This window comes from Amphiura filiformis, chromosome 15 (genome assembly GCF_039555335.1).
Source record: "Amphiura filiformis chromosome 15, Afil_fr2py, whole genome shotgun sequence".
NCBI lineage: Eukaryota > Metazoa > Echinodermata > Ophiuroidea > Amphilepidida > Amphiuridae > Amphiura > Amphiura filiformis.
In genome coordinates, this window is record NC_092642.1 from 8,449,509 (window position 1) to 8,467,146 (window position 17,638).

General features: G+C 34.1%; 1 protein-coding gene across 1 annotated transcript in view; it reads left to right on the forward strand.

Moving 5' to 3' along the window:
* The window catches only part of LOC140171203 (calcium-activated potassium channel subunit alpha-1-like), a 197,772-nt gene that overhangs the window by 85,624 nt on the left and 94,510 nt on the right, over positions 1–17,638 (forward strand). Inside the window, exons 6-8 of the mRNA XM_072194417.1 lie at positions 7,065–7,216; positions 7,755–7,772; positions 12,552–12,722. Coding sequence (XP_072050518.1) covers positions 7,065–7,216; positions 7,755–7,772; positions 12,552–12,722 — 341 coding nt within the window. The remainder of the gene's footprint in view (positions 1–7,064; positions 7,217–7,754; positions 7,773–12,551; positions 12,723–17,638) is intronic.

Genomic DNA, 17,638 nt, shown 5'->3' on the forward strand with positions numbered 1-17,638 from the left:
CCCATTCAGGTAATCCCATTTGAAATTCACACTCCCTGTGTGGAAGCTTAAGGTTATGTTTTCCACAGGGGGTGCATAGATTTCAACAGGAATAGCCCATTGTGATTGATTTCATCCACCATTAATCAAATCATCATGTTCCAATTTTACCTGTTTTTGTTTCTTTGACATTTTTCATTTAGTAGCTACTAGGTTTATTGGCCCAATTTCTTTGCAGTCGCCGGATATTATATTCATTATTTTGTGACAGGCTGGATTCTGATATATTATGAAAGCACATAGAAACCTTTGTACCATTTGAGTGTGATAAAAATATGCTTTTGTGACGTGCGCTACTTTAATTTTCCTTCATTTTAGATGATATAATTGTATACCAATCAGCAATTTTTGTCCCACTGTTATTATAATGGCTAGAATATATAGACCAATCTTGATGGGTTCAAACCAGGGGGAAATTGTTTGATCAAAACTCTCAGAATTGTGGACTGTTTTTGTATGTTTGAGGAAGAGTGTAGCATGCACAGTGGTCATGTTACTTGCATGAGGTTCCATTCTCCTATGATAGATTCATTCAGAATTTTGTAAATGAACCATGAGAATATTGTGTCCTTCTGAGGAGATGTTTAACCATTGATCCAGTGTATAAAGAGAACAACCTGTTCATGTAGCATTCAGTCAATTGTGAAAAGAGTGAGATGTTAACCACTGGCTGTCCTAATCTTGTCCTGATGATAGAAGTGATCTGATTGGAATATATACTGTATAAAAACTGTGCAATTTGACTCCAGGAAAAAGCCTGGCAAACCCTTTGAAACCCTCTGATCTGTGTAAAATGAGTTCAGACAAATGGACATACACCCAGACACCCATGCATGGTATTGATTTGAGGTAGCATTTAATGTGTCGTAGAATCATTACTTGAGAACCTTGTGTGTGGTGTTGTTCATGATAGCCTTCTCTATTTATAGATGTTGCTTTCTATTAATGTATTAAACCATACTGTGGGATATGAAATGAGATCGGTAATAGCAATGCATGTTAAAAGATGTCTGTAAATGAAACATAGGAAACAATATTTTTAAGTGCTCAAGAATATGGGCTAAATTATTGAGGTGATCTGCTTTTTACCTGCCAAAATAAGTGGCATCTATTCCCATATCCATTTCAAGTTACGTTTTTATTCAGAGTAAATTTGATATCCATTTACATAGCAGTATTGAAAAAAATATGGATTACTATCTTGACAAGATTGTATAAAAGGGCCCTGCGGGGGTGGTGGCTTAGTTAGGAGTGAGCAGCACAGATTAAAGTAGGACTTGGATTTAGGTTGAGCATGTGTGAGGAATGTCTCGGAGAACTGATTTTAAATGAAATATTTGAAATTGTAGGGTTTAGAGAAGTGATTAATTGGTAAAACATGGGTCTTTGGAAATTGATGTTACAACAAAGAGCTGTCGCTCTCTTCATAGTCTGATCAATTGACTGGAGTCCTAGTATAGTAAGATAAGTTCTCACACAATTCTTTAGTCAAATTTGACCAGACATAGTGTCAATTAAATTGGACTCAATTTGGAAATTGTGTGAATTTTGATTTGACTAAGACACTAGTCATATCGACTAGAGTAGTGTGATATAGGTTGTCTATATTCTCTCAGTGAGTGCTACTTTGGTAAAGGATGTGAATGGTATCTATAGTAGTGTCATATGGAGATCTGAAGAACCATGAACTCTTCATCAGCGAATTGTTTGGATCACTTGATGTTTTATTGATCGTTTTTATTGCATTCAGAATTAGCTTCCACTCCTGTGATTCACAAAATTTGGTGATTTGTCACATCCACCATTTCTCTGGTTTGAAACAACTGTACACAAATTGGTGACCTATTTGTCAAAGGCAGGTGTTTCGCAACAAGCAATTAATGAAAAGTAACTTCCGGAAGGAAATGAAGCTACCCATTGGAAGAAGGGTACAGGGTTAACATCGACTGCTTGGTGCACAAGTGCTGTTTAAATCAGTCACTTTTGGTTTATCCTTAGTGTAAGAGAGCACGAAATACTAATAGGATTAGAGTTAGGGTTGGGGTTAGGAATTAGAGTTAGGGTTAGGGTAGGATTAGGGTTAGGGTTAGGATTAGAGTTGGGATTTGTTTGGTATTCTCTAACACGAAGGATACACCTCACTTGTACACTGGGCTATGAGCACTGTACTGTGTACATTTCAGAAATGTAGTACCATTACTTATCAAAATTCAGATTAGATATTTCTAAAATATCCAGACGTTTTAGAAATATCCGATACAGCACCCATGACATAGCATTTGCAATTCTTGTAATCCAGTGTACACGTGACTGAACAGTTACACTTTTTGTGTTCCAAGAGGTTAGACATGTGAATGAATTATGATAAAGTTTGTAGACCTGCACACATGAAGGCTCAAGTATTTCTCCACCATTGTATCAATTTTATCTCCAAGTTTGGTGTGTGACGTCAGTGCTATTAAACGGTTGTACCGACAAACTGCCTTCGTAGGCGTATATATACACACTCTGCAGGATTTAAGTTAGCGTGAGTGAATTAATACATGATCAGCAAAATCCACACCCACTACAGAAACTCATGGCGAAACAAAGTATTGTGCAGATATCTTTTACTGAGTTTCCCAAATGGTATTTTCTTGATTTTCAAATATATTCAGATTAATATTTTATTGATATGTAGAACATTAGTATTACAATTTTGCATTTTTTGATGGCAGACATTGATAGCTTTAGCAGCTGCATACATCCGATTAGGCGTAGGAAGGCACATCCAAATTTTAATATTTGATTTGGATGAAAGTCACATTGTGAAATTGTGCAGCTGCAGAGTTGATAACAAATTGAATCCATTATATATTTGTCAGTGCTGGGTGGTTTCTTGGGTGGGGTTCCTATGTTAGTTGTGTTTTTTATTACCTTTTGATTTTGGGAGAAAATGTGTGAGAAGGAAAGAGAGTGTGATGGTATACGGAGAGAGACAGACAATCTCTGAATAAAAAGGAAATTGGGTTTCTCATTTGTCGTAATACGAGTACTTTAAAACTGCTATTTAGCATTTAATGGGAGTATCCTATGTTTGCTATCTACTGAAGATAACATTTCATGGGAGTATCCTATGTTTGCTATCTACTGAAGATAACATTTCATTGGAGTATCCTATGTTTGCTATCTACTGAAGATAACATTTCATTGGAGTATCCTATGTTTGCTATCTACTGAAGATATCATGTTATGGGAGTATCCTATGTTTGCTATCTACTAAAGATAACATTTCATGGGAGTATCCTATGTTTGCTATCTACTGAAGATAACATTTCATGGTAGTATCCTATGTTTACGCGATCTACTGAAGATAACATTTCATGGGAGTATCCTATGTTTGCTATCTACTGAAGATAACATTTCATTGGAGTATCCTATGTTTGCTATCTACTGAAGATATCATGTTATGGGAGTATCCTATGTTTGCTATCTACTAAAGATAACATTTCACAGGAGTATCCTATGTTTGCTATCTACTGAAGATAACATTTCATGGGAGTATCCTATGTTTGCTATTTACTGAAGATAACATTTCATAGGAGTATCCTATGTTTGCTATCTACTGAAGATAACATTTCATTGGAGTATCCTATGTTTGCTATCTACTGAAGATACCATTTCATGGGAGTATCCTATGTTTGCTATCTACTGAAGATAACATTTCATGGGAGTATCCTATGTTTGCTATCTACTGAAGATAGCATTTCATGGGAGTATCCATAATCCTATGTTTGCTATCTACTAAAGATAACATTTCATAGGAGTATCCTATGTTTGCTATCTGATGAAGATACCATTTCATTGGAGTATCCTATGTTTGCTATCTGCTGAAGATACCATTTCATTGGAGTATCCTATGTATCTACTGAAGATAACATTTCATGGGAGTATCCTATGTTTGCGATCTACTGAAGATAACATTTCATGGGAGTATCTATGTTTGCTATTTACTGAAGATAACATTTCATGGGAGTATCCTATGTTTGCTATCTACTGAAGATAACATTTCATGGGAGTATCCTATGTTTGCGATCTACTGAAGATAACATTTCATGGGAGTATCTATGTTTGCTATTTACTGAAGATAACATTTCATTGGAGTATCCTATGTTTGCTATCTACTGAAGATAACATTTCATGGGAGTATCCTATGTTTGCTATCTACTGAAGATAACATTTCATGGTATTATCCTATGTTTGCTTTTTACTGAAGATAACATTTCATGGGAGTATCCTATGTTTGCGATCTACTGAAGATAACATTTCATTGGAGTATCCTATGTTTGCAATCTACTGAAGATAACATTTCATAGGAGTATCCTATTTTTGGTATCTACTGAAGATAACATTTCATGGGAGTATCCTATGTTTGCTATCTACTAAAGATAACATTTCATTGGAGTATCCTCAGGGCTGTGACACTTGTATTCAATCCCTGTATAAAAAGTGAAGTCACTTCGCTGGCAGTTTGATTGACTTTGATTGACAGTTGCTAGGCTGGTTGCTATGCAATCCAGTGCACAGCCTAAAACTTACGTGCTTGTGCGCGTAATACTATTAGATTCGAAAGTTACTGCTTTATCGGCCAAAGGGACTTAGCCTGTATTTCATTGTATCTATGTTTGCTATAGACTGAAGATAACATTTCATAGGAGTATCCTATGTTTGCTATCTACTGAAGATAACATTTCATGGTATTATCCTATGTTTGCTATCTACTGAAGATAACATTTCATGGGAGTATCCTATATTTGCTATCTACTGAAGATAACATTTCATAGGAGTATCCTATGTTTGCGATCTACTGAAGATAGCATTTCATTGGAGTATCCTATGTTTGCTATCTACTGAAGATAACATTTCATAGGAGTATCCTATGTTTGCTATCTACTGAAGATAACATTTCATAGGAGTATCCTATGTTTGCTATCTACTGAAGATATGTTATGGGAGTATCCTATGTTTGCTATCTACTGAAGATAACATTTCATAGGAGTATCCTATGTTTGCGATCTACTGAAGATAGCATTTCATGGTAGTATCCTATGTTTGCTATCTACTGAAGATAACATTTCATAGGAGTATCCTATGTTTGCTATCTACTGAAGATAACATTTCATAGGAGTATCCTATGTTTGCGATCTACTGAAGATACCATTTTATGGGAGTATACTATGTTTGCTATCTACTGAAGATACCATTTCATGGGAGTGTCCTGTGTTTACTATCTACTGAAGATACCATATCATGGGAGTATCCTATGTTTGCTATCTACTGAAGATAGCATTTGTAAAATAGGATGATATTTATAAAAAAATAATACAACTGGTTTCAGTCATATTGTGCGGGGTAACTTTGAATTACATTTATTTAAATGTTTATATACAAAGATGTCAATCTATTGAAGTTAAGAACCATTGTTAAAAGCTACCCAAACATGGAAAAATGTAGCACTGTGGTAGGAGTGCTTGCCTCTGGTTCATGAAGTCATTCCGTGTGGGGACAGAAGGGTGATGCAAGCTGGGAAATATCAGAATTTAGAAATTCAGAAATATCAGAATGGTAGCATCTATAGATTAGAGCAATAATGTACAATTTGCATTAACAACAGATTTTTCCATCAAATGAAGAGCTTTGTTTCAAAACCCCTTACATCCACTTGCCCAATTTTGAGAACACATCAGAAAATCATCAAGATAATCACTGATATAAGGTGTTTTTCAACAAAAGCAGTTTTTGGCAGGATGCTCATCCTACCCAAGCATCCCACCAAAAACTGCTTTTGTTGCAAACCCCCATATATCAGTGATTCTTTTGATGATTTTGTGATGTGTTCTCAAAAATGGGCAAGTGGATGTAAGGGGTTTTGAAACAAAGCTCTTCAAATAGTGTTGGTTTTCACTATCAGATATGCCCTCTCTTCATTTTGGGCCAAACAAATGACGTAAAACGTGTCATATATTTATAAGGATGGGATGTCCTTCCATTACGGCAATGCTTGGTGCACCACTAATTATGAAAGTAGCAGAAATGGGAAAAAATAAATAAATACAACCATATGTTTCACAGAAAAATCATAGTGTAAGTATGAAAATTATATCATCACAAATACAGCCAACTGGCCATCCACCATGACTTTAATGGTCTTTATATTGATGGAAAATTGACAAATTACTACTGACAGGATCCATAATGCAATAAATTGGCCCAATTGATCAAGTGCTTTGATTTAATGGACCTACGGATATCACTTAACAAAATTGAAGTAAGTTCAAAGATTCTTAAAAACATCCCAACTTGCTTATCTCATGAACCACTCAACCAATACTATGTATGTTTGTAATTATTTGAAGGTGTAATTTTGATTTAAAAATGGTCATGATACAAAATGTATATAGAATTGCTAGAAAGTTTTAAAAACATCTTAACTGCATTGAATTTCACCCTGCTGAAGGTTAACAAAATATTGCAAGGCGAAGAGAAAATGCACGCATGCATCCACTGCAAACGAGCAATTATCGATGCTATTATTTACATGAGTTTGCTAAACAATTTTGACAATAGGAAATTATCCTTGTTTATAATGTCCTTGTTTTCAATTGAATCATAGTTATATAAATAGTAGCTCAATTAGCGACAAAGATATATTTGTGGAATGTTGTTGAATGTAGTAGGTTTTGTGGTGCCTCATATGGTAATGTGTGTGCAATTTGTGTAACTATAAGTTGGCGGTACCTTGCAATGCATGACACTCGGGATTTTTATTAAACTTTGCAGACGAGGTCTTTGTGAAGTATAAAATTAGATGAGAAGAAAATGGGGGTTGGAGAAGGTGGCACATTCTAACAGTTCCTTGCAATGGATTTGTTTAAAGTGTAAATTGAGACTGAATCTTTAAATGTTGCTCCCAATTGTGCAAGTGTATGTAATAGACCTGTTATTCAACCTCTTATTTCTTTATATTTCTTGTTTGTATCTTGCAGGTTTACGTTTCTTGAGGGCGCTTCGCCTTATACAACTCTCGGAGATCTTGCAATTCTTGAGCATCCTAAAGACGAGCAACTCTATCAAATTAGTCAACTTGTTAACTGTTTTCCTCAGTATGTGGTTAACTGCAGCTGGTTTTATTCACTTGGTAAGGTTTTATTGGAGAAAATGGGAAATAGAAAGGCAGAGAGAGTGTAGATATATGTGTGCGCATAAATGTGGGGGTGTTTGTGTGTTGGTTGTGCCCATTTTGGGTGGGGGTGTGTGTGCATTTACATTTGTTGTTGTAAAAACACTTATTCAAGGACACAGTAAATGGGTGTGTAACAGTTAACATGAAGGAACCGTGGTCAGCCATGCTAGCGGGAGGGTATTACTATAGAACAAAACCAGCTAAAAAGCATATATGTACATCATCCAAAATTGGGGGTCAGTCCGTATGAAGTCACTTTTAAATCATCAGTCCACAATAAGGGTGAAATGTGTGTGGGGGGGGGGTATGTGCATGTGTATATGAAGGAGAGAATGTGTGCATTTCTGTGTGTGCATGCTTGTATTCATCTACCATTTGTGAAATTTTAACCAATTGGCTACACCAACAAATGAAAATAATCTTCTCAATATAAATCTTGCACAAAATATGATTGTACTCCAGTGTGGATCTATCTTGTTTTTATATAATTCAGGCTGAAAGACATGTCCATGTAAGTAGACCTTAATATACACCAATCAACCACCCTTTGTGAACTGTTGTATACTAAAAGAGCAATATATAAAGTCCATTGTAAACTTGATGCTTTTGTTTACTATGCATGATTCTGTGACCAGACCATCACAAGATTTTTTCCAAGTCCCAATCCTTTGAATCATTCTCTCAACATTACACTTCCTCTATGATCTAAATTCAAAACAATTTCAATTATATTTTCTTTTTATCCCAAGTTCATCCCATTTCTCTTTTTCTTGGTCTATTTCATTATATAGTTTAATTTTAATTATGCTTCTTTTATATGCAATATTGTCAAATAATTTTTAACTCAATAACAAATATTATTGATTTACTGTTTTAACTTTATAAATTACAGGTACCTCCCTCCATCCACCATCCTCCATTCTTCACTCTCCACCTTTCAGCCCCACCCATCCTCCACTTGCTCCTGTCCTGAATGTGCATTTAATCTAACCATAGACCATACTATGTAGAAAGAAAAAATGTAAAACCCTCACATTCTCCTGTCAGCTTCTAGTATCTGTTTCTTATAGTGCTTAGTACGTTGTCACCAATGACCAGTGTTGAAAATAGTAGTATTGTATGTGCACTTTGTAGTTGTGTTGTTAATCTGTTTCAGCGTTCTATGTAGTACTTGTTCAACTATAATTATGATTATAGTATGATCACTAGTCAAATACTGAAGTTTCTTTTAGTTTATTTATTTTGCTATTTTCTCTCTTGAATTTCATGTTACTCTTTGTTTATTTTTACAGTCTTTTTCTTGTTCTTTATTACTGCTATCATCACCATAGCACTGCACTAGAGCTTGCAGTGCATGCATGATTCATTAAACTTAGCACCCACCATCCTTTAAACTCGAGTAGTCAGATATCAGGGATGTGCCCGGAACCTAACTTTATACTTTGGGTATGCTGCAAATCTGGAGTTCTAACTTCACATCCCCTGCTTGGGAAAGAAAAGATGATTTGCAGATCACATTCTCCCTTCTTTTGATAAGTTATCAAGTCGATTTGATGGGAACCCTGATGTATTTCTGACATTAGTACCTTTCGCTTTTCTTTCACACTGTAATCCAAACCTCAACCTTAATTGAACATGATAATAAATAAATATATATCAAAGTACCTCACCCTTATCCCTACCCTTATCTTACCTTTACCCTCACCCATACCATTACCTTACCCTAACCCTAACTATTACCCCGACCCTGACCAAATGATCACAACCAAATTAATGTAAGCTACAATGACAAAAATGCCTTTGAAGATGTAGGAAATGAAAACAGAAAAGCACTTTGATTGAGAGTTTCAGAAGACAATCCTGCTTCCTGAGCAGCCCTTTGCATGAATTGAACTAGCTTGCATGACTCAAAGTTTGCAGGATCATTGCAAAGGAAAATAAAAGCATCATGTTGTAAGTGAGCTGCTTAATCAATATTGAGTGCAAAGTGGTGTGTTAATATTCAAGTGTGTGGTGTTTCATATAGAATATGAAAATAGTAATAAGTGTTCGAAGTGACTGAAGATTGCCGCTTGCATGATTACTAGTTGAAATAACTCTGGTTGGTAACATATTGGTCCCACAAACACAAATGGTTACGGTGGTAGGGATATGGGAAAACTTAAGAACATGGGCATAATCCACCATCATATGTATACAATACCAGCTTATTTGGGTCCCAAGGGATGGGGGTGCTTGACAAACAAATGCGGCCTACCCCTCCCCTTGCCCACATATTCTGTATGGGTACCCTACAGTGTCCCAGGAGTTGCACTCACTTACACATCATGCTATTAATAATGCTGCTAGGTGAAGGTCCCTTGTGTAAGAGGCATGGCAGAGAAAAAAGGAATGAGATTCATAATCCTCCATATTGCTGAATAAATTCATCATGGCTGGTATTTGCAGATTATTGACAAAAAACTATATTTCTAGTCCAATAAAGTAGTATTCACTCTGGAGATTTAAGCTTCTGACATGTCCCGCTGTCTACATTATTTTGCATGTCAGCAAAAAAACATGTCAACAACAATAGTGAAGTAAAAGTGTCTGAGACTTACACATTATGTCCATAGTGAGTACTGCGCTATTGACTATAAATATCATGTTTTTGTGCTTCTCTTGATTAATACTCATCATTTTGATTTTTTTTTTACAGTTTGTGTTCTCTTACATGAAGGATACCTCCCAAAAATTAATAATAATGAGCTTGGATTAAAACCAGTTCTTACGTTCAAATATATATCACTTGCGTGCATGCCTACACGACTACAAATTATTCACATGCTGGTTGAGTTCAAACGTGCACCATATTGGATTAAAATTTTGGCACATCCTTCACATAAGAAAAACCCTGATTTCAATGTGAAATGTTATTGGATGGCTGTTGATATAATCACTGTGTTTTTACATGTATTAATATTTAGCAAGGCAATTGAATGAACGAGGCATGATGAATGCCTATGTTCCTGACAATCAACTAGGAAAACACACCCACTTTGGGGTTGTGGGTGGTTACAGCAGATATGAGGAATTACGCTTGCATCTAAAATGGCACATTTTGTTCATTCAATTGAATTACTGACTGTTATGAAAAAGAGTAACAGCTAATAACAAGAAGGAATATTGTGCAAAATAAGGCATGAGTAGAACCAAATGTATATCCTCTCAAAATGTTCAAGCTCTGTGACACAATCATCTCAGACCATCAACTGAATCACTCAGTGAGAAACATGATGAATCAAGAAAGTTCACAACTATACAAATTTTCACCCTGACATCAGTGTGTATTTCATGGGTGCAGTTCAAGTCACTAGCGTTTGCTTAAAGTGCTGGCATACACACGCACACAATTAAAGACGCCACATAGATGTGCAACTGAAACAGCTGCCTCAATGTGTTGACTTCACTGTCACACCAGGGTGAAAATTAGAATAGCGTGTCAACCTTTACCTGGTCCTTTTCTTGGCCAAATGTGATACACATAAAATGTTAAACTATATAGTTCTTTGAAGAACAGAAGTCTAAAGAGGATATTTGCAGATGTGCCCATGCCTTATTTCATGTCTACAAATCTCAAATGATGTAAACTATGTGGATAACAGGTTTAACAGGCATTTCAATCATTATAAAATTAGTAACAGCAGTATCCTTGTTATATAAAAAAAATTAAAAAAAGAATTCAGCATAACAAACTGCAAGCGAATAACTGGTTTTTGATAGAATTTTGAATCCTGGTAAGTAACATATATGTTGTATAAGTGAATAAGGGACAACAAAATGCTGTTACAGATGTGTAGCAAGTTATAGCAGAGCAGTTAAATGTATAACAATATTAGTCTGCCAATGATATGCCTGCAGTAGGATAATTGTAGGGTTTGACGTTCATATAATATTGTGTTATTCAATTGCATTGTCATTTTATAACCAGGTTTCCACCTTTTAGAACTTTTAAGCAAGTAACTTAGTTTTGTTGAATATACTGATTTGATTAATATCTAATTCTATATAATACAGTATAGGCCTAATGGTTACGTATTAATAATATTCAAATAATTTTACTGACAGGATGTGGTTAATTGGTTCTTAATAAAATATTAACTAAAAGCTTAAGATTTTTGAAAAGCATAATTCTGCTGTCTATACATCCTGCAGTGTGAAAATAAATACTTGTAATTTGTATGAAAGGTCTCCATGTTGAAGCAAGGTGCAGCCACCATTTTTGCTAAAGGGGCAGGTTGTATGTGCCAGTTGTGCCTAAAAGCATATTACCATTACTTAAGAATCTTAAGAATCAGTGCTTTTATGTAGGCCAATATATGAAGTATGATTAATTCAATGAGAGATAATTTCATCCAGCTCCAGTTTTCACAGCAACTGTACTGCACAATATTGTGAATTATGAAGAAAAAAGAAACATGTAGTTCACACCAGACAATAATTTCTTTACAACTACGCTTTTAAAGGAGGTCTTTACCTCATTGTACCCCACAGAAGCAAATAAAAACATGTTATTGTGTAGTGCAAAAAGCGACGTCAATCACATTTATATACCCAAATGGAACAGCACATAAAAATGGAAGTTGATTAAAGGGAACAGAATCCAGTTATTGCTTTCCTATTTAATAAAGTGTACTGTAAAAGTGATAATTTTCCGCACACCTTAATTTTCACATTTTGAACTTCTTTGCTTCTTTTTAAATTTGCATGGAGGTTTTGTATTTAAAACTATGCATAAAGTAAACACATTCACATGTTTTTATTAGCTGTGTTGAGCCTGAAAAAGGTGTGGAAATTAATGTTAGGCAAAAATATCCATTTTTACAGTATGTCTAAAGTTTGTTCAGCTTATAATAGGTGAAAAAATAAGTTATTTGATCAGATTATTTGAATTAAGCTGTAAATGCAAGATATAGTCCCTAACTATGCAGATATATTTGTTTTTATCTATATTGTTTAGGTTGAAAATTCTGGTGATCCCTGGTTGTCGTGGAATAATGCAGAAGATATCAACTACTGGAATTGTGTATATCTCTTGGTCGTTACCATGTCAACAGTCGGATATGGCGACATCTCCCCTAAAACAGCTCTGGGGAAGATCTTCATCACATTTTTTCTGAGTGTTGGAGTTGTAAGTTTTTGACCAATAGTTTGTTTAACTTACATAATTTCTTGTTTTTTTCTATTTCTCATTTCTTATCGCGTCCTGAATTGCGCCCTCCACCATCATCATCATCACCACACGGAACAGGTGGAAAATACGGGTGATCCATTCGTGAATTTTGCTAACCTTCAGAAGTTGTCATATTGGAATGCGCTGTATATGGTCATTGTAACCATATCCACGGTTGGGTTCGGGGACATTGTTCCTAAAACGGCATTCGGCAAGATATTCACCATTGGGGCCATCGTTTGCGGTGTCGTAAGCATTTTTATGTCATGTCATGTCGACTGAGTGAAAAGTGATCTTAATAATTCAAAATGGAATTTTATGAAGCTGGACAATGCCCACATTCATCTTTGATACAAAGAAAGTTTTTCAAAATCATTCCAGGTTAAAAAATATCTAATAAAAATGCTTGCTACAGGCTGTATCCAAATGAAATATGAGTCTTCATTTTCAAAAAAATATTTGATTTCATTTGAAATGCAAATTATTACGTTTGATATTTTTTATAAGTGCTTCTTGATCTGTTGATTTTGTTGGAATTTGCTTTTGCATTTTTGAGATATTGTCATTTGAATGAAGGAATGTGATACCAGAAATTTCACTTACAGCACAATATATAATTTGTTCACTGCTTGCACGACTTATTACATGAGTGCTTTTACCGTGCCAAACAAAATGGTAATTTCTGTACTTTGTGGTCTTAATTTGCTCAATTTGAACTTGCATTTATACATTTACTAGATAAATCTAGATTTGTGATAAAATTCTTTAAAAACGCACATTTCCTTCACAAAAAATGTACTAAGCTAAAATTCTTAAGAAATCTGGTATTCTTAGCAATTTGAATATTAAACAAAATTACCAACAAATTTCAGCAACATGATTAAAACAGTTAACAAAAATTAAAAATATTTGGAGAACAATCATTTTGACACACCCTGTAGATTTAGGTACAAATCAGCATGACATTCTTTTTAAATATAAATGTGGCTGAGTACAGAAAGTCCATTTTGAATGATCAGGTCACATGTCGTCTTTGCATGAAGCATGCGCAGAAGACTAGTAAGCATGGGACGCATACTTATATGACAAGCTAATTTTAGTTTTAAATGTTGTCATGGTTGTAGGCCTATAATATGTGAATGGTCAAGGAATACTATCTTGCCTTCCCTGTATGCAAAAAAAATTGCCGCTGTTCCCCTCGTTCTTTTTACTGAAAATAAAAAACATCCTTAGCGTTAGCAAAATAATAGTTAAGTAACTTGTAAACCAAAATTGCAGGTTTGTGAAGTCTGTCAGGAATTGCTACTTTGGTTTTTTATGACAGAAATCAACATGGTGTTATCTAAAACTTATGATCCAAAATCAAACTGATGGTGTTGCGTTACTAACCTATATTGGCACGCATAATTTTTTACCTTGATATGTTGGTCAATGTTCTGTCAAACCATGTGTGTGATTTTTGACTACCTCATGAAAAAAGTGTCATCGTATTTAGTGATTAAATGATCACATGCGAGGTTTGGATTGTACAGAGACGTCTATGGTACAAACAAATCCTCATGTGTGACCATTTATTCATAGGAATAGGAAGATGGAGCAATTTTTCAAGAGGTAGTCAAAAATCATGTATGTTGACAGAACATATACAAACAATCTGCAGTATACCTTGTTTATTTGGTGCCCACTTTGACAACTATCATAGTAGCCAAACTGTTATCCATGGTTAATAAAACTTAACCATTGTTCAAGGTTAAAAATGCTAACTTAAACTTTTTCTCATTATCATCCATGATGACCATTACTGATTTGCATAAAGTGTAACAAAACACAGAATGTCATTTGCCACACCCCTTTTTGTAATTCCAATGGATCAAGAAATGCAGGTGTGGTACTAGCCACACCAAAATTGTTTCTTATAAATTTGCTCGAATTTCTCTTGCTCAAAGAAATTAATTAAAAATTGAAAGGATAAATGAATTATGAAAGTACCAATAAAACCAGATGAGCAGCAATATGGCAAATGTTGACACTTTAATAGCACTTATCAGTCAAACTGAAATAGAAGCTATCAAACCCCACTGTTACTATTATAATTTTTAAATCAAAAATGCTCTACATTTAGTGGCAAAATATTCTTCAAATTATATGCATTTTCAAATTAATTGATAATTTAATTTGCACTGAAGATGAAATATAATTTAAATAATTCGAAAAGCAGGGTGTCTATTAATAGTTATGGTGAGTAAAATTAAATGCAGTTAGATTTGCAGCTATCAAAGTAGGTATCACTAATCAACTTAATTTTTCATAATTAATGAAGCCCTTAATAACAACCATCTTATAAATTTGAAATGGGTCAAATATTTACACAGCACATTGTTATGCTTCATATAGCTTTAGTATGCAGGGGAAGAAGAAGAATTTTGTCTTATTTTTACCAGTTTTGCACTGAACAAAGTGTAATAATACACAGCACAGATGCTTAAATTCTATGCATATTATTGAATATAAATTGACATCCAGTTGAATGGATCCAGTGAGCTTTTTTTCTTAAATATGTTGCCACTGGTTAATGGCTAAGATGACAACTTTTGCAAGTGATATTGAAAATGATATTCATAAAATGTGACTATCTTTAATCCTGGACTTCAATTGATATTTTGTCTACTTCGATGGGAACATTTTGTTAAATCCAAATCTATGATATGATAGACCATGAAATATTTACCAAAACATGCCAAAAGTAATCTGATTACCAGGAATTTGACAGTTCTGAGTTCTGCTCATTTAAAGGGGCACTGATATAAACGAAATGTATTTTCTAATGTAAACACACAAAAACCAAAAATATTGCTTTGATATGTCAAGAACTGTCCATATATTTTGTGACATCTTATATATTTAGGAGTTAGGTGGTAAAAGGGGAAAAGGACAAGTGAAAGATACTGAACTGAATAAAGATAAATAGATTGAAGAAAATAAAACATAAAATAAATTAAGGTTACAATTTCTTAACTTGTGTGACTTTTATCAAATTTATGATTTTTCACAAAACCAACATAAAAATAAAGACACCGTTATTTAAATGTGTTGCAAATCTAACAGCATTTAGCTTCTTCTCATCATTTGGCTTACAAATCGTTGATTGACATCGCAGGATATTGGGGGGTTTTTTTTCGATGTTTTTTTTTGACATTACTGTGAAATTTGCTACTCTTTATGCTCAATTTGTTTTTTATATAATTTTCAAAATTGGAATTTTGACTGCATTTTTTCATTATTTTCTGTGCAAACCCGTGGCTTGGGTTCTGCTCATAACTGTATGCCTTTATGCTTAATTTCTTCTACGTATTTATAAATTTCTGTTTGCATGTTTCTTGTACTTTTGGTGGTGGTTTGTTAGTCTTGTGGTATCAAGATAGTACAAAACTGTTTTGTTAAAGCTTAGCGATCATATATAACTAACCTAAAATTTTATTTTTTATTTTTTTAATACATTGTATGGATTATCTCTACACCTGTTCATGTTATGCTATTTTTGTATGTCACCATGGTAACAAAATATGCCCATATTACACATTTCATGCCAGGGTCTGAATATCGCTGTTCATTGTAAAAACTAAATTAAAAGCAGGGACCCAATTTATTGCCACAATTTTTATTTTGAAATTACTCCAAACAAAAGCATTTTTACTTGGAAATTTAATCTTGAATCATCTAGTTACCATGACAACCAATTAGAAAGAAAAGCAAAACTATTTTTAAAGCAGGCACTTAACAGTATTTATTGTTCTAACAATTCAATTTGTTTTACCATCAAATGTGTTGCTTTGTGCCTGGGTTGAGCAATTCCAGTTGAAATCCATACTCACCCTATAAAAGACATGCCCTTAATCTCACACACAGGGAGTATAAATTTAAAATGGGGTTACCTGAATGGGCGACTTCATTTAAATTCTACACTCCAGCATGTGAGATTAAGGTAATGTCTTCCATAGGGGGTGTATGTATTTCAACTGGAATAGCCATTTACACACATGCTTGGAAGTGAAGTGCTTAACATACTCACTAATTGCATGTGTATTGGGAAAAACAAATCTATATAATGTACCTTTTCTTATTTTTAGTTTGCATATATGTTTCAGTGTTTATAACATAATTCATGAACAGCTGGACTGATAAAATATTATAAGTGCCCAAATCTGTTGCAATTATCCTATACTCAAGAACATCATACTGTATAATTATGGTGTTGATTCTTTTTTAATATTGGCATCTTTGCAGTGTTGGGAACTTGTGCGAGTTACTTATTTTCACTCAATTCCACATAAACCATATTTATGTGTGTATTGTAATTTGTACATGTCCATGTGCACATATTAAATTATTTTTCTCCTGTAAAAAAGTAACAGCATATTAGAGTTTGGGCACTTATGATGTTTAAGAATCTGGTGACTGAGTCCACAATGTGGTCTACTGCTTTTGTATATAATGTATTTTTTATTTAAGTTATTATGTCCGGAATTTTGTGTCTATTGGGTGGTTTCTTTACGTGCTTTGATCAAAATGTATGATTCCATATTAATGCAGAGATTGTTAATAGATATTTTGAGTATATTCTTCAAAGATTGCATCTCATAGTTCTGATTTGGTTATGAAAAACCAATCAAATTATGCAGTCTCTGTTATCCTCAGGTCAGATCAATTTTAAAAGGTTAGAGTCAAGTGCTCACAATGGTTTTAGAACTTTCAAAAACCAAACTTGGGAGTATTACATATTAGGAGCCTATAATAATATTGCTGTATCACAGATACAAAGGTCTAGAGGCAGCACTAACAATAATTGCATGCCATTTACATCAAATTGAATGAAATAGATTGCATTAGTACGAACAAAAGCCATAGATCTCAGCACGTAAGACACTTACCAAAGACCAAACAAATCTGGTCAGAGTTTCAGTTAGCGTCTGTTTCAGTTTTTGTTTTCAATCATTTTCATTTATTCAGTATCTATTTTGTCAGAGCACTTTTTCGTTCATTTAAAAGAAGTTAATTTCTTGCATTTGCTTTCTGTTTTTTGTTGTTGTTCATTACACAACTTAGCTGCTGATGCTAGCAATTTATAATTATTTCTGTTTTTTAAATGTTACTGAATTATTGGCATT